The sequence below is a fragment of the Drosophila serrata genome, unplaced genomic scaffold (assembly GCF_035046125.1).
Source record: "Drosophila serrata isolate PLE 108 unplaced genomic scaffold, ASM3504612v1 contig_272, whole genome shotgun sequence".
Classification (NCBI taxonomy): domain Eukaryota; kingdom Metazoa; phylum Arthropoda; class Insecta; order Diptera; family Drosophilidae; genus Drosophila; species Drosophila serrata.
Window position 1 is genome coordinate 2,944,450 of NW_028257170.1, and position 18,871 is coordinate 2,963,320.

The 18,871-nt window shown below is 44.5% G+C and overlaps 5 protein-coding genes across 8 annotated transcripts; 3 read left to right on the forward strand and 2 right to left on the reverse strand.

The window, feature by feature from the left end:
- Positions 1 to 233: 233 nt before the first annotated feature.
- On the forward strand, positions 234 to 2,017 carry LOC110176710 (trafficking protein particle complex subunit 12). The gene is made up of 4 exons (XM_020943150.2): positions 234 to 664; positions 724 to 1,308; positions 1,373 to 1,548; positions 1,608 to 2,017. The coding sequence occupies exons 1-4, from the start codon at positions 359 to 361 to the stop codon at positions 1,987 to 1,989; spliced, it is 1,449 nt and encodes a 482-aa protein (XP_020798809.2). The 5' UTR covers positions 234 to 358; the 3' UTR covers positions 1,990 to 2,017.
- A 1,065-nt stretch (positions 2,018 to 3,082) lies between these two features.
- On the forward strand, positions 3,083 to 9,187 carry Pcif1 (Phosphorylated CTD-interacting factor 1). 2 transcript variants are annotated; one of them, XM_086834206.1, is made up of 5 exons: positions 3,083 to 3,292; positions 4,652 to 6,552; positions 6,618 to 6,743; positions 6,802 to 6,930; positions 6,993 to 9,187. In XM_086834206.1, the coding sequence occupies exons 2-5, from the start codon at positions 4,667 to 4,669 to the stop codon at positions 7,666 to 7,668; spliced, it is 2,817 nt and encodes a 938-aa protein (XP_086690332.1). In that variant the 5' UTR covers positions 3,083 to 3,292; positions 4,652 to 4,666; the 3' UTR covers positions 7,669 to 9,187. The 2 variants fall into 2 exon arrangements, with proteins under 2 accessions (XP_086690332.1, XP_020798816.2); XM_020943157.2 differs by having other exon boundaries at positions 3,116 to 3,385.
- Pex14 (peroxisomal biogenesis factor 14) lies at positions 9,172 to 10,788 on the reverse strand. The gene is made up of 3 exons (XM_020943167.2): positions 10,557 to 10,788; positions 10,193 to 10,495; positions 9,172 to 9,911 (listed from the first exon to the last, which is right to left on the reverse strand). Exons 1-3 carry the CDS (start codon positions 10,665 to 10,667, stop codon positions 9,477 to 9,479), a joined length of 849 nt encoding a protein of 282 aa, XP_020798826.2. The 5' UTR covers positions 10,668 to 10,788; the 3' UTR covers positions 9,172 to 9,476.
- A 143-nt stretch (positions 10,789 to 10,931) lies between these two features.
- Positions 10,932 to 12,437, forward strand: Pex16 (peroxisomal biogenesis factor 16). The gene is made up of 2 exons (XM_020943137.2): positions 10,932 to 11,283; positions 11,343 to 12,437. Exons 1-2 carry the CDS (start codon positions 11,172 to 11,174, stop codon positions 12,254 to 12,256), a joined length of 1,026 nt encoding a protein of 341 aa, XP_020798796.2. The 5' UTR covers positions 10,932 to 11,171; the 3' UTR covers positions 12,257 to 12,437.
- A 255-nt stretch (positions 12,438 to 12,692) lies between these two features.
- On the reverse strand, positions 12,693 to 18,600 carry Pitslre (cyclin dependent kinase 11B pitslre). Of its 3 annotated transcripts, none has more exons than XM_086834204.1 (4): positions 18,270 to 18,600; positions 16,999 to 17,399; positions 13,523 to 15,818; positions 12,693 to 13,398 (listed from the first exon to the last, which is right to left on the reverse strand). In XM_086834204.1, the coding sequence occupies exons 2-4, from the start codon at positions 17,010 to 17,012 to the stop codon at positions 12,859 to 12,861; spliced, it is 2,850 nt and encodes a 949-aa protein (XP_086690330.1). In that variant the 5' UTR covers positions 17,013 to 17,399; positions 18,270 to 18,600; the 3' UTR covers positions 12,693 to 12,858. The 3 variants fall into 3 exon arrangements, with proteins under 3 accessions (XP_086690330.1, XP_086690331.1, XP_020798794.2); XM_086834205.1 differs by having other exon boundaries at positions 16,992 to 17,399; XM_020943135.2 differs by lacking the exon at positions 16,999 to 17,399.
- Positions 18,601 to 18,871: the final 271 nt, after the last annotated feature.

An 18,871-nucleotide genomic window follows, 5' to 3' on the forward strand; every position in this document is an offset into this window, starting at 1 on the left:
TTCGATTCTGTTTTCAAAAGAAATTAAAAAAATAAACAAGATTTTAACGGTCATTTCGAAAGAAAACATTTGTCCGTACGCTCAAAGATGAAATGAACTAAAAACCATCAAAACCGACTTTAAGCCCAGGGAAATCCCAAATTACACAACGAAAACATCACCCGAAATCGAAAAAACCACAAAAGTAATATAATTTATAAATGCGAAAAAAATTCAAATTATAAAAATTGATATCTTTAGTACTGGTGTGACCAGGTGCACAAGAAGTTGAAAAAGACCACATGACCATAGCGGCTCATTTCAACGAGGCGTTTAGGGGATATGGGCACAGAAGCCGACGGGCACATTGCTCTGGAAAATGTCTAATAAAATAAGCGAATATTTTGCTAACGATCCGCCCAGCTTCTTCGATGAGCTGACAAACAAACCCAAATCCAGAGAGATGCCAGCAGAAGGTAGTCCCGCTGCCGGCAGCACCAGCTCCGGTGGTAACATGATGTCCAACACGTTCACCGGATTTTTCCAGGCACCTGAATATGTGGAGACACCTGAGGCAGAGGACTCTGTAAAAGTGAGCGAAGAAGTGCGAAGTCTGTGGGAGTTGCCGCGGGAGAGCGAGCCAGGCAAGCTTATAATGCCCGGGATTCATTTGCAGAATGATCTGGTAAGCAGACGTGGAATGAGTATACATGAGGACATTTGCAAGCATAATATCTGTTCCAGCCGGATCCCATTACCATTGCAGTAACCCAGCACCTCGGAGAAGCTGAGTTAGCCCACCGAAAGATCCTTCGCGTAGACGATGTCACACAGGATGAGCGCGGCTTAAGGACCCTAATCCATGCCGGTTGCTATCGCACAGCTGTGAATCTAACTGGCCGTCTCCTAACCATCTATGGCCAAGGTTATGGAAGATCTGGTCAGCCGGCCAAGCACTCACCGCACTCGCTCCAACTGTGGTTCTCTCGCCTGGCCCTCTTGGCCAAACTGGGGGAGTTCGAACTACTGAATGCCGAAGCGGAACCATTTGGTCAGCTAACCAGTCCGGATGTCTTCTACGACTTCTATCCGGAGATGTACAATGGCAAGAGCGGCTCCATTGCATGCTTTTCGTTCCGCCTTTTGCTGGCAGAGCTGCCGATATATCTAGGGAAGCCTCACGTAGCCCTCGACAGATTATCGCAACTTCATGTTACCAGCCGGGAGATCATGGAACACTACATAAACCTGCGTAACAAACCAGCTGAAGAGTTTTGGCAGAGGCGATGCGAAAGGATATTGCACTCCATCATCAACTGTGGATTAATGGTTTGAATCAAGCTTGAATACACATTTGATATATATGTATATTAATATATCAACATATTTCCAGATGAAGAATTTTAGTATGATAGACGACATCATGGAGGGAACCCTTTTAAAGCGTTCCAATCTGACCAAAGAGGAACAGAGGACTTTGTACTCTGCATGGGGACGCATATATCTGCAAATCGGTGATATTTTTGGAGCTGAACAGAAGTTTGCGGTCTCAAGAAGACTAAGGGAAATGTGAGCTATTTAACGAATCAGTGATGAAACCTTCTTATATATTTATCCTTTATTTCCAGCAACACTTCTCCAGATCTACGAGATTTGGTGGACAAGGGTCTCATAGCAGTGGCTAAGAACGATTTTCCCGAGGCATATGTGATATTCCAAAAGGCCTTGCACTTGGATTCCGGCAATACGATGATTCTGAACAACATGGGAGTGTGCCTTCTATATGCCGGAAAGTTGAAGGATGCTATAAATCTGTATGAGCGCGCCATTAACCTTAATCCCCAAAAGTCTTTAAACGAAAGCTTGCTGGTCAATCTTTCGACCTTGTATGAACTGGAATCTAACAACTCCAAAGCGAAAAAGTTCAACCTGCTACGCCTGATTAACCGATATAAGCCCGATCTCAACATTAGCATAGAAATTTGTCTAAAGCTTCAGACAATAAATTAAAGAATAAATAACCGTTACAACATTCCAATACACTGATGTTAGAATATTGCTTTGAAAATATTTTAAACAAGAAAATAAGCTAACTTCGGCACGCCGAAGCTTAATACCCTTCCAGATTACAATTAGATAAATTATAATTATTACAATATAAATTATAAATATTTGTTTTAAAAAAACAACGAGTAATGCCTACTTTCGTTACATTCACCAATACATATGTATGTACTGTATTGCATTTTCGTATCGATCGTTCTTAGAGAAGCTATATAATATAGTAGTTAGATTTTCTTTAAATTAAATGAGAATCTTTAAAATAATTTAAAATGTCTTTATCTTATATTATATAAAAATATATATGTTGATAAATTAAAAAAATAATAATTGTTTTCTAAAACTTTTCCGATAGTTCCTATGACAGGTATTTGATATAGTCTGATAAAGTTATACTTTTTTTTTAATAATTTCTTGATCGTTCCTATGTTAGTTAATATCTACTAGCAAAAATATATAATGGATGTATTTCACGGTATATGAAAATATTTTAAAAACTGAAGAAGTTATAATTTTTTTCTAAAAATTTACCTATTGCAGCTACATATACGATATAGTCGTCTGATCCGAACCGTTTTAACTGATATACGAGTGAGTGTATAAAAAACTAGCCGCAAAAGTTCATTCAGATAGCTTTCCAACTGAGGGACTAGTTTGCAAATAATCGGATAGATGGACATGCGGAAATGGATGTTGATGCTGATCAAGTATATATGATTTAGAGGGTCGGAAATGTTGCAAATTTTGGACTAAAATTAGAATATTTTGCAAGGGCTTAAGAAATATTTTTCCCAGTGTTTTTTTCCAAAATATTATCAATGTTTTCCACCAACGCTCTGGAAGAAACGATAGTTTTATCGATATTTCATCAGGCTGTGTTAAAATTCCCCTAGATCGCGGAAAATAGGTTTCTGTTTACTAAAGTCACAAATATTAAATGAATTTATTCACTTCCGACACTTCGAATTATTTGTTGTTTATAAAAGTTTGCATCTGAAAATGAATTTCACGTTGGCTAATTTTATCACCTTCTTTAATTAGAACCATCGATAGCACGGGCCAGGGCCAAAACATCGCTATCATCGATAGTGTCATCGATTTTTTGACAGCTCTATTGTCGTCGCTGAAAAAGAATTTCAGAAGAATTTTTGTAAATTTCCATAGAAATCGCGGGAATATTTACGTCCAGATATCGCCTAAATGTTTGAAAACACGTAGCGAGTGTTTATCTGAATAGGATAGTTGAAACTGGGTGAGTTTTGTGGCGTTAAAAGGCGTTTCAAAAACACGGCCACACGATGCCAGGCAGCAGGCGTATATAAAATGGAAAATATTGATGTGCCTGGTGGGTGCAAAAAAGAAAGTGTAGAGAAATTTTCATTGCACTCAGAATGTTGTTTATTTCTCCCCTCTACTCCTGGTCCCGCTCTCCCATGCAAATTGTTTAAACTAAAGGAACCTCTCGTTGTGAAGCCCATTGATTATGCTCTTTTCTTTAATTTTAGCGTATTCCCCATTGCGTTCTGTGTGTGCATTAACAAAAAAGCGCGCCATTATTTTAGTGCTATGACGTAGCCGTCGGGGGCCACGAATCCAAGTGTAATTTTTTTTCGCAATTGTTTATATGGCGTGCATAATGTCTTGCTTCGCCGTTTGAGTGCAGCGTGCGTGCGTGTGTGTGCGAGTGCAGCAAATAATTTTGTATATTTTTTATTCCCGCTTGTGGCGGTGTGCGCATACGCTTAGGTACACGCTCGTCAAAACATATACACATAACCCAGGCGAAGCGAAGGCGACGGCAGAAAATCTCTATTCTTTTGCAATTTGTTTTGATTTCTCATTCGTGCGACGGAGCGAGCGAGAGCGAACTTTGTTTCCATGCTCTCTCGACGGCTCTGCTCTCTCGCTCTCTGTCGTCTCTCTCTGGCAGCTTTTAAGTGCGGGGGCGCCAACTTTTCGGTTTGCTGGTGACAGTATGTTTTCCCGCTAATTTCGGGTATATTTCAATTATTACACCGTAATAATCCGTTGGCCCCCATGATCCCCACGCATAATTCCGTCCGCAGTGAGCGCGCCCCCGATCTCGCTTCGCTGAGTGTATCTGTTCGACTAACGGCAGTTATAGCTCTCCGGTGGTTGTTTCCTTTTCTTCGATTGTGCTCACTTCATTATCTGCTGTGCCGAACATGCTGAGCTAGCCGTTTTTCTGCTTTTAGCTTTTATTCTATGTTAACTCTTATTTCGCACTAAAATTATGAAATAACATTATACAGATATACATATATTGAAAATTAATAAATTTTTTTATTCTTTAAATTTAATATCGAAGATTTATTATTGCATTGCCATTTTGATTAATCAGATAAAAAGTAAATGTACAATTTAAAGAACCGGCAACTATGGAACCATATTTGTATTTTTCATACATATGTATGTTTATCAAACTGATGGTGTTTCCCGCATTGTTTTGCCAGCACTGCCCGATGATGGCCCTCTCTTCTCTTTGTCTCAATTTTCTCGCCTTGCCTCTCCCAGTCCAACCTCTCAGCACTCCCCTTCTCTCTTCTCTTATTGTAAACATTTGTTTTTTGTTTACGTCTCTCTTTTGCAGATAGATTTGTTTAGCATGGCAGCCAACAACAATAGCAATATGCACAACCTGGTCGCGGGAACGGGAGCGGGGGCCATGCCGTCTTCGGTCATTGCATCGACGGGAACGCCCGGTATGGGCTCCTCACCGGTCCCCTTGGCCAGCACATCCGCCTCTTCCTCATCCGCCAGCGCCGCAGCGCAGAGTGCCTGGGATCAGCTGACAGCGAGCGCCTCAAATAACATAGCGCCCTCGCCAACAGCAGGAGCGCCTACGGTCACCGGACCGATAATCGGGGATTCGTTGCAGGGCAGTGGAGCGGGCAGCTCGCCGGTGCCTAGTTGCTCCTCCCCATCGACGCCGACGAAAACACACGCTCCATCTCCGTTGGAGAGCATGGCACACACGCCCCAAGGGCCTCCGACTCTGGGGCCCGGCGGTTACGGCGAGGAGCTCACCGCTGAGCTGGTAAACCAGGGCTGGCGTAAGTTCTGGTCGAAACGGGAAAACAGGCCATACTACTGGAACAAGGTGACTGGCGAATCGCTATGGGAGATGCCCGGGAACAGGCCATTCGATCCGCTCACCGATCCGCTGGGCATCTGTCATGCCGGCGGGGCCACACCCATGACCCCAAACATGCATCAGCAACACCAGCACCAGCAGCAGCAACAACAGCAGCACCATCACCATCATCACCATCACCTAAAGCGCCGGCCGTCGGACGATATGCACATCCATCCTAATCAACAGCACCATGTGGGCGGCGGGCCGCCGATGAAGAAATTCGTACTGGCCGGACCCTGGGACCTGGAGGTGTGCACGAATGCCGTGATTGTCGAACGTCCACCAACCCTGCTGCCGCAGCCACACCCGGAGGTGGAGGCCCTAAGGGCGGCCTTTACCATGAAGTTACTAAAGACCTACGAGGATCTGTGCATGCGGCGAGAGAATATAAAGGCGCCGCGTGACTCATTCAATCGTTGGCTGATGGAACGTAAGGTTATTGATACCGGCTGCGATCCGCTACTGCCCAGCAGCTGTCTACCCGAGATCTCCAGCTCCATGTACCGCGAGATCATGTCCGATATACCGATCAAGATTGTGAAGCCCAAGTTTACGGGGGATGCAAGAAAGCAGCTCTCTCGTTACGCTGAAGCAGCTAAGCAGATTATCGAATCCCGCTCGGCACCGGCTGAATCCAAGAAGGTGGTCAAATGGAATGTGGAGGACACTTTTCAGTGGCTAAGACGTACCGTGGGAGCCAGCTACGAGGATTTCCAGGACCGACTGGCTCATTTGAAGCGGCAATGTGAGCCTCATTTGGTGGAAACGGTGAAGAGTTCCGTGGAGACATTGTGCGTCAAGATCTATCATCTATCGGCGGATCACGCTAGGAAGATCAGGGAGCGACATTTGCAGCTGCTTAAGGAGCATGGAATACCGGAACCAACGCCTCCGCCGCCACCGCCGCACTTGAAAAAGGTGTGGTGCTATCCCATACAGTTTGCCGTCCCATCGCCACGGATGCCGGCTATCGAGTATTTACAGGATCGCGACCACATGATCATCAAGTATACGCCCGCCACGATCAACCAGCCGGATGCGCAGTACATCAACCTGACCTATCTGCAGAAGCTGGAGCAATTGTACCGCCACAACTGTTTCGACGACAAGAAGTTCGATTTGTTCATCGGTCGGGTATGGTGCCTCCTCAAGCGGTATCAGACCTTTCTTGGCAATGCCCTAAACTCCTCCCAGGAGGCGGAAATGACACAGGCAGCCCTTCCAGTTCCCGTTTTTGAGTGCCTGCATCGGCATTTCGGTGTCAGTTTCGAGTGCTTTGCTTCGCCATTTAATTCCTATTTTCGCCAGTACTGTTCGGCGTTTGCCGACACGGATGCCTACTTTGGTTCCAGGGGGTGAGTGGTTCGCCATCTTCGAACTCCATTAAATAGAGCCATAACTGACTTTCAATTAATTGCAGGCCCTTCCTGGACTTCAAGCCCGTTTCTGGGTCCTTCCAGGTGAATCCGCCGCATTGCGAGGAATTGATTGAGGCCTCCTTGCTACACATCGATAAACTGCTCACCGATACCATGGAACCCTTAAGGTAAAAGTGATTATTCTGTATGTAATTTTGCTTTTAATGTGTGTGTAATCCTTCCCAGCTTTATTGTATTTCTGCCGGAGTGGAAGAGCATATCCAAGCTGGACGATAGCATGTACAAGCGTCGTTCCATGGTGGTCCTGGGTATGGCTCATGAATACAGACATGGTTACCAGCACATGATGCAAAAGTGAGAATAAAGTTATAACCACACACTTGGAACATCATAACCAACTCTCCATCTTTTTGTAGATCCGAAGTGCTGATCAAGTGCATGCAGGGCACCCAGGTTGTGTGGCTTCAAAACAGTGCCGGTTATGCGCGGTGGGGTCCTAACGAGATACGCGTGGAGGCTCTGCGTGAGGCGTTCCGGCCCCAGCGCGATAGAGAGCGTGAACGTGCCGCGGTGGCAGCAGCCGCCGCAGGAGTAAATCCCAGCCAGCAGCAATTGCAGCCAACGGCTACCACGCCGCCATCCGCCGCATCATCGGTGGCCACAATAACAACCACCTCCAGTACGAACAGCAACAGCTCTTCCGCAGCTATTACAACGAGCAGTCCCATACCAGGCTCTACTTCATCCACGCTGTCGCCTCTGTCTCCGCACACGCCCACCAGTAATCCGCCGCCCCAGTTCCCGTTGACCATTAGCAATACGAGCAGCAGTAGCAATTTGGTGGCCGCCTCGCCCACAATGAGCGTGCAAAGCGACTGCTCCTCACCTTCGTCCTCGACCATGTCCCTATCGCCGGCTCCAGCTTCAGGTGGTTATCCGGATGGAGGGACATCGGCCACATCGGCGGCGGTGAGCATTACGGCCACTGCGAGCACATCATCGGCTGCCGGTTCAGCCGGATCAGCTTTTGGCCAGGCCAATAGCATTAGTAGTTCCGCCTCAACGCAGGCGGTCATCAATTCAGCCGTCTAGAGGGGATATCGTTACCCTAGGGATCCTTCTGCAATCCATTCATCGTGGTTCTATTTTTTCGAACGCAATCTGTGCACCACTACCACACATTGTGTTATCTTCTGTTAGCCTAAATTAGATATATATACGAGGATGAAGCCAGCCGATATGGGGGTCAATGTCTAACAACAGCGGCAAATGAATGTTTCCATATATCTTAAAATGAAGAAGGAAACAAAGTTTAAGAATGCTGAAGACAACGCAATATCTTTTTTAAAATTGGTTATACTTTATATATTTTTTTAACTTGCATTTTTTATATCTTGTTATGCTTTACTTTTTGTTACAAAAATTAGCCTTTATTAATTATACACTTCTGAAAGCTTAGGATATTCAAATTTTTGTTAAATAATTGAAAGGAAAATAGTGCAATTACATTCATTCCGAAATCTTTACAATATCTTGTTATATATTTTCTTTTACTCAAAGATCTTGTTTTCAAGTCTACACGTTTGCTGCTGGTATATGTATTGCCCCCAATCGCAATGTTAAAATTAATTGTAAATATGTTATATTTAAGTTGAAATAGATGATAAATCCCGGCCAGGCCGCTGTAACGATGTGTATACCCCACAAAAAACACGAAGGGCCAATCAAACACCCAGCCAAAAACTCATCAATATGATGCATACTTAGTATGGGCAAAGACTTTATAATAATAAGGTGCATAAAACTAATACATTTGAATTGCAATATGGAAGCAAAAGAAAGTATGTCGTATTTATCTTGTTATAATAAGGTCTTTTGCATGGGTTTGGGTATGGTTCCCCTATGTTTTCTATTCTTGTTTTCCACTTGCTAAACAGAAAATATGCAACAACATGCAAACCTATAATAAAAACCACACATTTTTCAAACGAACTCTGAATAATGAAGCCCTTAACAATCTTTTGTGAGACTATTAACATACTAGGATATATATAATATATATATGTAATATTTACTTTAAACAAATTACGGCAATTATTTGATTACTATCGTAAATTATCGTATGTACAAAATCGATAAACAACTAACGTAAGTAGTGAAGCAAATTCAAATAAAAACGATGAAAGCGAAATACGGAAAGCGCAGAGAACCAAATTTGTATTTACAAAAAAAAAAAACAAACAAACAACAAATCATAACTACGCACCGCACAATAATATAAAAGTAAAAATAATTTTCGCCTCAGTGTGTGCTTGGAGTTCTTCAAGGAGTTTTTAAAACTATTTTTTAATATTTAAACTCCTTTGAGAACTCTGCTCTGAGAGAAAGTTCTTAAACAAAAACAAAAGGGAATTTAGCCAATTTATAGAAAGTAGCACTCGGAAAAAAACAACATTTTTAGAAACCAATTAAACGTCTAAGTCCAAATTTATTAACTAAAAACGATATGCTATCCCCACCACCAACCCCGTATGTATGTATCAATACAAGAACTAAACACACAAAAAATAAGCATTTTTGCGCTTAATTAAACAGTTTCTTTCAATTTAAATCTTGTTATTATGTAAACATTTTTTATTACATTATATTCTATATATATATATATATATAGACATCGTATCGCATAAGTGTGTGTATATGTGAGTGTGTGTGTATGTACTTTTGGATATGGATTAGCAGCTGTTGACTATAAAGAAAACTTAAATGCTATAAACGCAAAGCAAAAAACACAAAGTCTCGAAGGCATTTAAGGGAAAAACTCAATTTACAACCGCTATACTATATACTACATATATAGTAAATCTCTATAGCCAGCATCGTCCTCGTCCTTTGGATTGTATTCACATAATCTCCAGGCTGGAGTCACTATTCTTGGTCACCACTTCGGTCTCCGAAGATCCAGAACCGGAGCCAGCATCTTCCTCGCCCTTCTCGTTGTCGTCCGACTGGCTGTGCCGATGATGGTGATGATGAGGTGAGCCTGCCAACTGCCAGGCGGGAATGGATGGCACTGTGATCGGGGCCACCGGGCCGGCAAACTGTTTTCGGTTTAACAGGAGTCCTTTGATGGCATCCAAATCACTTCGGAAATTGCTAAATTCGCGGTTCAGTTGCTGGGCATGATCACGTTGCTGGCTAGTAATTAATTCCTTAACCGCCGAGATCTCCCTGTTGAGGTCATTGGTACGCGTCTCCACCTTCTTGTCTATGTCATCCAGAGCTTCGTCCACGGGCTTCTTTTTGGGCTTGCCAAAAAGGTAGGGAGCAATGTATTTCTGTATTTGAATAAATAGTAAAATTAATTAATAATTTACAAATCCATCAATGCACTCTCAAGCAAGTTTTGAGGAGAGCAAATGATCTTTGGACTTATGTTAATTGACCAACAAAAACAAAAATGTAATAATAAATATCAAATGAAAAGGAAAGGTACAAATATCACAGCATTATATAGAAAGCCCTTAGTTAATTACTATCTTCAGATTTATTAAATAAATGGATATTTTTCTTTATTTACAGCTTCATAAGCTGATGAGTAAAATTCCCCATCACTCACCTTCCAAAACAGATAGACTGCATACACTACTCCGCTGAACAGAGCCGCTGAATGGATTATCTCCCGGATCCGGCCTAAGACGGTCGGCTGAGGTTGCAGCGCCTGTAACTGTGACCCAATGCTGATGACCGTGCTGGGACTGGCATTGGGGTTGTTCGGATCTTGGGTAAAGACACCGGCACGCTCACAGGCTAGCTGGATTTCATGGGCCGTGAGACCTTTGGACCGGAGGAACTGCTGCTTCTGGATAAGTGTCGTGTGGCGGACCTTGGTGTTCTGTAGAAAGCTGACTGCAGTCGTTATCTGCGTGTGTTAAGTCGGATTAGAGATTAGACAGAAAACAACGAGGGGGTTACGGCATTACCAGTGATTCGCGGGGTAGCTGTTCGGGGGCTCCGGCCTCGAAATCCTGCTGCAGCGAGGTCGCACTGGCCATGATGGTGGTGTCCCCGGTGTCCGTATTATTACTGGACATCTGTATATTAACTCTTAATTCAATCTTGTCAAGCTATCCCACACACAAAAACGGAACGAGCCCGATTTCAGTCGCAATTCCGATCACCGTCACAGAGTTGAGCACAAACAAAAGTGTGACCGTTTATAGTGGGCTATTGAATAACCGAAGTCATTAGGGACCGCTTTAGTGACGTCAGACATTGCATTTTTAATGGATCTCGTAAAATGCCCGCCATTATTGAGTTAGTCCTTATTTCGCAACTTTTACTACAAAACATCCGATATTGACATATTATTTGGTATATAATTGGTCATTTCCAGAATACACGTAATTCATTTTAAGGTATATATATATTTTAATACTCCCTCACTACTGAGTACCTTGCGTCACCTTCTCATTATTCGTTTAAAAGTACTAACGCGTTTTAGAAGCCCGCAACGCCTCAGCTGCCCACCTGCAGCTGCTTTTCCTCACTTTTAGTTGATTTTTCCGGGGGACAAAAGAACCTTTTCCAATAGAATAATGGACACACTTAAGGGAATGCTAAAGGCATACGAGGCTTGGGTGGCCAAAAACCCCGACGTGGTGGGCGACTTCGAAACCACGGCCAAATGGGTGTCCTACTTTATAGCAGGTATGTTTTCAACCATAAATCTGGATGAGTTTGCCTGAGAAAGTGTCCTCTGTTTCCAGGACGCATATCCTCCTCGAATGTGCTGAGCGAGCTGGTCTATACGCTGTCCAACATGCTGGTGTTCTACAACGATCGGATCATCCAAAGGGCACGCAATGCCGGCGAAAATTCGGTGGTGCGGCTGCAATCAAAACTTTGCTACCGTCTAAAGGTCACTCTGACTACGCTCGAGTACAGCGAGGTCTTCATCGAGATATCGGCGCGCCGGCTGTTCGGCCAGACCGGGAAGTGGCTGGTGATAGCACTAATACAGGCCTTCAAGGCTGCAGGTCGTTGGTTTATCTTAAAGCATTCCACTTCGGATATTATCACCTCGCCACCCATCGCCTCACTGAATCGCCGGGCTCTATCCAAGCAGCGCAAGGCGGCGGAAGAGGCGCCGTCCAGTGATCCAGTCCTGCAATCGCAGCACTCCATCACCTTCCAGCTAAAGCGTTCCGGTCGCGTCATTCGCAAAGTGGAAGGCGCACCGCCGCTGCAGTATCGCGACTTCAAGCTCCACGTGGACAATAATGAGGCTGTGAAGACACAGATACCACGGGAACTGCTGCGCGCCGAGTACCTGTATATATCGAAGCCCCTTATCCACCTAGCCGCCATGGGTCTGTTTGGACAGCGTAGCTGGAAGCAGTATATGGTGGCGTTGTCCGTGGACCTATACAGTATCCATCTGTACCGCCAGCACCGCCACCTCATGTCCAAGCAACAAAAGCTGGAGCTGAGCCGGCGCTGCATCAATGTTCTGTACTTCCTAGTCCGTTCGCCTTTCTACGATAGTTTCACCAAGTCAAGGTTGGAACGGATCCTGGACTTTGTGGCACGAACCGTGCCCATTACGAAAATGGTGGCCGGACCCCTTAAGGACTACATTCCGACGTGGCAAAACACTTACTTCTACCTGTGGTCCACCTAAGGACCGCCCATGGATAGAGCGAGAGTATTCCCCTTAGTCTTAAGTTTTAAAGTTACGGGTGTACAGTTATGGGGTTGGCCTTTGGATCACAAGAAAGGCATTGCACGAATATAATCCCTGGACGATTAATTATAAATGAATATACATTTTTTATGAAATATATTATAGAAACCTCTTGAAATTATGCATGGTATTTAAGAAATCACTTTGATATTGGATTTAACTCAAAAAAGTGTCTTTATAAATTAAAACATTTAACTTGGTTGATAGCACTCAATTTAGAAGCATTTTCCAAACAATGACAATGTGTGAAAATTTTAAATCAGTTTTAGGAAATTGGAAACTGGTGCATTTCTTACAAAAAAGTTTATAAATTATCCCCAAAGTACATTACACTGACTACAGTTGAAGCCACAATGAACGAAAAACACACTGATCGGTTTGAATGGGTTTGTTGTATGGCTTTTAAAATGATATTTGGAACAATATTTTTACACATACAATTAAACGAAATTTTCAACTTACTTCGCTAATCTATACATAACAATTATTCGTAATCGTAATCTTAATTGGCTAAAAACACATGATCTTAGTCCGCTGAATCAGAACTTTAGACTGAAGCCGGGTCCCATGGCCAGTTGGCGTTGCGTTAGGCCAGCATTAAGTACGAATCCGGTGCTGGCCGACGATCCACCACCACCGGCACCATGGCTCTTCTTGTTCCCGGTAATAATGCCGGATGAGAGCTTATTACCCGTACCCACGGCGACGGGTTCGTCCCTGCCCAATTGCTTGAATTGCGAACCACCGGACGGCGGTTTTGGCGACGATGCCTGTGCCTTGCGTGCACCCAACTCGCTCTTTGCCGGCCAGGTGGGGAACATGGAGGGATGGATGGGCAGAGGCAGCTCCTGGAAGTACTCATGCTTATGGGCCGCATCGGCCGTCAGTCTTTGTTTCGGATCGTAGGTCAGCAGGCCCTGCAGCAGCGACAGCCCCAACTCGGAAGTCTTCTCCTGGAAGTGCTTGCGCAGTTGCGAAACGGGATATTCGGTGAACTGTGAGTTCTGCGACATCATATTCTTCACGGCGGGCAGCTCTGTATATCCGGGCCAGATCTTCTCATTGGGTGTGCCAAGTTCCTGGAAATGGATAAAGAAAAATCGAATTAATATAGTTTTCCCAAGAAGAAGAAAGAACAGAACTTAAAAGAATGTGTGTTTCTTATCGCTAAATGGAAATACATTTTTATATTAATATTCTCACCTTGAATATCCTGTTCAGCTCATCGATCTCCGACTTTCCCGGGAACAGCGGCAACATCTGCAGAAATTCGGCGAAAATGCAACCCACCGACCAAACGTCAATGGGCGTAGAGTAGACGGGCGAACAAAGAAGGAGTTCAGGAGCGCGATACCACAGTGTGACCACCAGCGATGTGTACTTCTTGATCGGCGAGCCATATTCTCGTGCTAGGCCAAAGTCACCAACCTTGAGGATGCCTTTGTGGGAGAGCAGGAGATTGGAGGTCTTCAGGTCCCGATGCAATATCCAGTTGTCGTGGAGATGCGCCACCGCCAGCAGGAGCTGCTGGGTCAGGCACTTCACCTCGCCTGGGAAGAAACTCTGCTTTCGGTTTTTCATTGTCTCCATTAGCGACTTGAGGTCATGTTCCACATAGTCCATCACAATGAAGATCTTGTCCATGTTGGAGCCGACCACGATCTCGCGCACGGTAACAATATTCTGATGCTGACCCTTGAGCAGGGTGTTGATCTCTCTGAGCGATGTGATTGGAAAACCCTCCTTTTCCTTTTCCATTTTTAGGCGCTTGAGAGCCACAATCTCGTTGGTTCGCTTGTCCTTGGCGCGATAGACAACACCGTAGGTGCCCTCCTCGATTCGATTCAGACACTGAAATTCCTCAACAGAGCGACAGCCTTGCACGCCGGGGTAATAGTTGGGGAGCGGAACACCCTTGTCATCGCAGGGCGGCTGTTCCTCAATAAGCACCTTCTGTGGTCTGTCCTTGAGTTTTTCCTCTGGGTTCTCCTCCAATTGCTGCTGAGCCATTCCACGCTCCTCGCTTCGTGTGCTACTGCTGGGCGAAGCATTGCCGTCTCGTTGATCCTCCACGTCTTCGTCCTCAAGACTGCTCCGACTTTGGGATCGAGATCTCGAGCGACTGCTGCGACTGGACTGGGAGCTGCTGCGTTTGGAGCTGGCTGATCTCGAACGCTGGCGCAACTTGGGTGACTTGTAGAGCTCTCCAACGCTGAGCGGGCTGTCGGGCAGAGGCAGGTCATCGTCGTCGTCGTTCTCGTTCAGCGGCTTGGATTTTCGCTTGCTCTTTTTCTTGCTGGCATAGCTGTCATCACTGCCCGATTCGCTGGCACTCTCTGCACTCTCCTCATCCCCGTTAGAGTCGCTCTCCTCGCTTTCATCCTCCTCATCGTCATCTTCGTCAGGTATGACCTCAACCTCCTCCTCCTCTCGCCGCTTCTTGTGCTTCAGTTCTCGCTCATAGCTCTCCTCCGTCTTGGACTTCCGTTTGACAATGTTTAAGCCAGCTGTTACGCTGGCAGCCACTGTTGTCGGACTTAGTGCATCACTGTGGTCGTTCCGTTCGCGCAACAGTTCCCGACGAGCTTCCAATTCCTCCCGGGCGGTCTGCTTCCGCTGTCGGCTCTCGCGCTCGGCTGCCAGAAGCTTTTCCCTGCGGGCCAAAAGCTCTGGATCCTCGTGCGTCTTTCTCCGGCTCGTCTCCACATCCTCTCGCCACTTGCTACGATGCGATTTGTGCTGGTGCTGGTGTTGCTCCTGTTCGGGACTATCCAGCAGCTCTATTACTGATTCGCGTCGACTCTGCTTATGTCTGCTTCGTTCGCTCCGTTCTCGCTGCTCCTTCCGACCGCCTTCCACTCTCCGCTCACCCCTCTCGCCACGATGCTCGTAGTTCTCTTCCGTTTCGTAGTCTTTAACGAAGTTATGCCGCTTCTTTAGAAGCCTGGACCGCAGGTCCTGCTCCAGGCTTTCCGCATCCTTGCTCTCAGCGTATTTACCGCCTCGTCGCTGCGGCGGCGGCTCCTCCATGGGATAATCGGCGTGCCGACTGCTTGAGTGATAGCCAGACGGATAGGAATGATATTCGCCTCCTCCACGGGCAGCCCCTCTGGCTCCTCCACTTAAATGCTGGTGATGATGCTGATGGTGGTGGACAGCGTAGTGACCGGTGGGAGCAGGCGGCAGCGGTTGCTGCTGCTGCGGCGGTGCCTGCTGGTAATGATAGCTGTGTCCCAAGTGGTGTTTTGCATAAGCAGCGGCCCTTTCGCGGTGGTGGTGCTGATGGTAGTGTTCCTCTCGGCTCCGATAATCGTACCGATGGTCACCTGGACCTTCTCCTGCCCCCACCATATCGTCGTCGCGTTCCTTGTGCCGTCTCCGATCCCGGGAATGTTTCTTTTTCTCACGCCTGGACCCAGATCCAGAGTCCCGGCTTGCCTGCGGAGGCTGTATATACAATGCATCAGAGTCTGCCTCATGTTCCTCATCTTCGCCAGCGCTAAAATTAAGAAAGAAAGTCAAAAATTATGGTGTCATGCTTGAAGAGTGGTTAAGTCCCATCTGCCGATGATTCTGGACCGGTGCCTGACGATAGTGACCCGTGACCCTCGACCCAGTTGACCAGGCGCTGCTCTAACCATGTTGATTGTAGCTTGCTTGTTGCTTCAGTCGTCGGTGCTGTTGCGGATTACATTTTACACTTGCCCTTGAGCGCCTCAAAGACTCGAGCCCCGTTTGCGCTAGCTCTGGAATTCTTTCGAGATTAGAGACAGAATCTATGGTGCAGTATATAAGCGGATTATGGTTTAGTACAGTTCAATTGAAGCAATCGGAGAACGAAGCTGCTCTGGAATATGTGGAGCTTTTATCCAGAGCCCAGAGCAGCAACGATTACGGTTAGTTGGGTCGATTATTAACAAATTTAATTTTTATTTAACTAAAGACAAGGCCATTCTAAGAAATAAGTCGCCAGCATTGGGCAATACAACTTTCACTGTATTGGAAGTCAAGAAAATAGATTTTTGTAACATTTTAATATGATTTAAATTGGAAAAAAGCAGAGGGTTTTGTTATTATAAATCATAATCTAAGACTGAGATTAATTTATCCATTCTGGAATAAAACCAAGAATCAATTATTGTGATCAATTCCAAGATGGGACTTGGGAAGATGTGTGCTACGACAAAAGAAAACAGGAATCTGCTTTCCTCCTGCTTACTTACCCAAGGAGAAAAGGGATGCTGTTTGTTCCATATCACTTTGAGAGGTAACATTGTTATGCATAAAAGATCTATAGGGAAAATATCTTAGAATGGCCATGTTTTGTGTGTTCAAACAATGTATATAAAAAATCGACCCACCTTGTTGTTGAGTGCAATCAAATTGTGTGTACTTACCTGACTATGGATCGATCCTGCGGCTAATTGCGAAACTATTCCGTGGAGCTTTGCTTGGAGCTCTCTGTGAGACACCCAAGGGCTGTAAAATGCAAACACTTACACGACTCGACTGACTGATTGCGCAACCTGCTGGGAATGGGAGTTATCTTTTCTTTTTTTGAGAGACAGATAGAGAGACACGAAAGACATTGAGACAGGACTTGGAAAGAGGCATTAGCATAGATAGTATACAGTATTGTGTGTGGTTTGAATCAATTGAATTACAGATTTACAATTTACCGCCAGCAGCACATGAGTGTGAGGATATCGATCTCTCGACTCTCGATTATATCTCGGGTGTGTTCGGTTCTCGGAACACACTTAATTAGCCAGCGGGTCTGAGGCGGGATTTGCGTGCGTGGGTTGGCTCTTGAGAAGAAGATTCGGTCCCATCTGCCGCCTTGCGTGGACACTGCTTGGAGGGCGCAGATATAAAACTCGAATATTGCATATTTTGCTTGCACTTTTTATATTCTTTTGACTTCGATTTCACGTTTATGTTTTTGATTTCTTTTTTTTTCGTTTTTGTTTTTATAATAGCTTTGTTGGTTTTTGTTTTTATATTTTTATTATGATTATTATTAGGTATTGTTGTTGGCCATCGCGCGCCTCGGTCATGGGACAAGTACACACTTTTTGGCCTATTTGCAACGAAAAAATTCAAGTCAATTAAATGGTACAAGAAATTCAATAATTTAAAATCGTCAAAAATTTGTATATTTTGTATTTTTGGTTCGATATATATATTTTTTTTATTATTGACAAGCGCGAAAGGGATGTTGGGGAGATATTTGGATTTTCGGGTTGAATGGGATCGTATTGTATCGAGATTATAAGAATTAGCATGTACAATTCGTTAACAGATAAGATGGTGGGAAAAAAAACATTGTCCAAATCCTGCATACACACATAACTCGTACCATCAAAATAATAGAACAACCTTAACTGTTTAGAAAATATCTTTTACAGAATATGACAAAGGTTTGAAATAGTTCCTTACTTTAATTGCTTCTCAGACATTTGTCGACAAAATTATAGAAAAAGTTATAACCGGACAAAGTTAAATAGTACTATCCTTGAATTTAAGTTTATTAAAAATAGATCTTAGGAAGTATGAACTGTGTTTTTCAACTTTCTTTTTGTTAAAAAACCTTCAGCAACATCCTTGAGCAACAGGTAAGTAGTTCGAGCTAAAAAACTGAAAGCTTGTATACTATTATAAAAATTATATAATTCGATATTTATGTTAAGTTAATTAATAACAAAGAAGGACTCTTTGTTTAATCCCTCAAACTATTATTTAGACAGCAGCTATATGTATTTGACGAGAGATACCAACGAACGGAATAGCCAAAAAATCAAGCTAGATTTATGGAGGGAATCCGCCGCGCTGCCAGCTCTCGTCTGTATAGGTAAGCCTCTTTGTGTGTATGCAGCAACAATTTTCCATGAATCGCATATTGAGAACCAGAGTCTCGAGTATTCCCCAGGACCCCCCGACCAATACACACCTGTGATAATGCCCGTCATTGGGGCTCCGGAGCTGTCCGTCCTCGCTGCCAGACGAATTGACCATCATGGAGCGAATGTTATGCCAATTAAAGTGCCAATATCACGGGTGCCTCTTGCGCTGATTCACGTAATTTTCAGCGGATATAAGCGGCGCTCGCCTCGCTGCCGTTGGGTTCAATCGTTTGACAGGTGGTCAATCGGCATCTATTAGGATTTTGCTTGGTATTTCGGTGGTATCACGTATTTCTGCTTCAGGAAAAATCCTAGTCTGCGATTTGTGGTGAAAATGTGAGAAAAAAACTGCGTTTGACAGCGCACGCAAAAGGAAAATGGCGTCGCATTGGCTTGGGGCTGCCAACTTTTCCGGACAAATTTAACAGCTGATGCATCAGCTGCTGCGATGTTGCACATTCCTAATGGCTCACGCACGAAAATGAATTGATTTTTTTTAGCTTATAGACATATAAATCTTTGATTGCCCACTTAAAAGAATATATTCAGTTTAATATTACGGTAAAGTCAGCGCCTTCTTTGATAAATACAAGTGTTTAGTTTTGTAATAATCATACCGATATAATTCTTTCGTGAGCCTACACAGCGG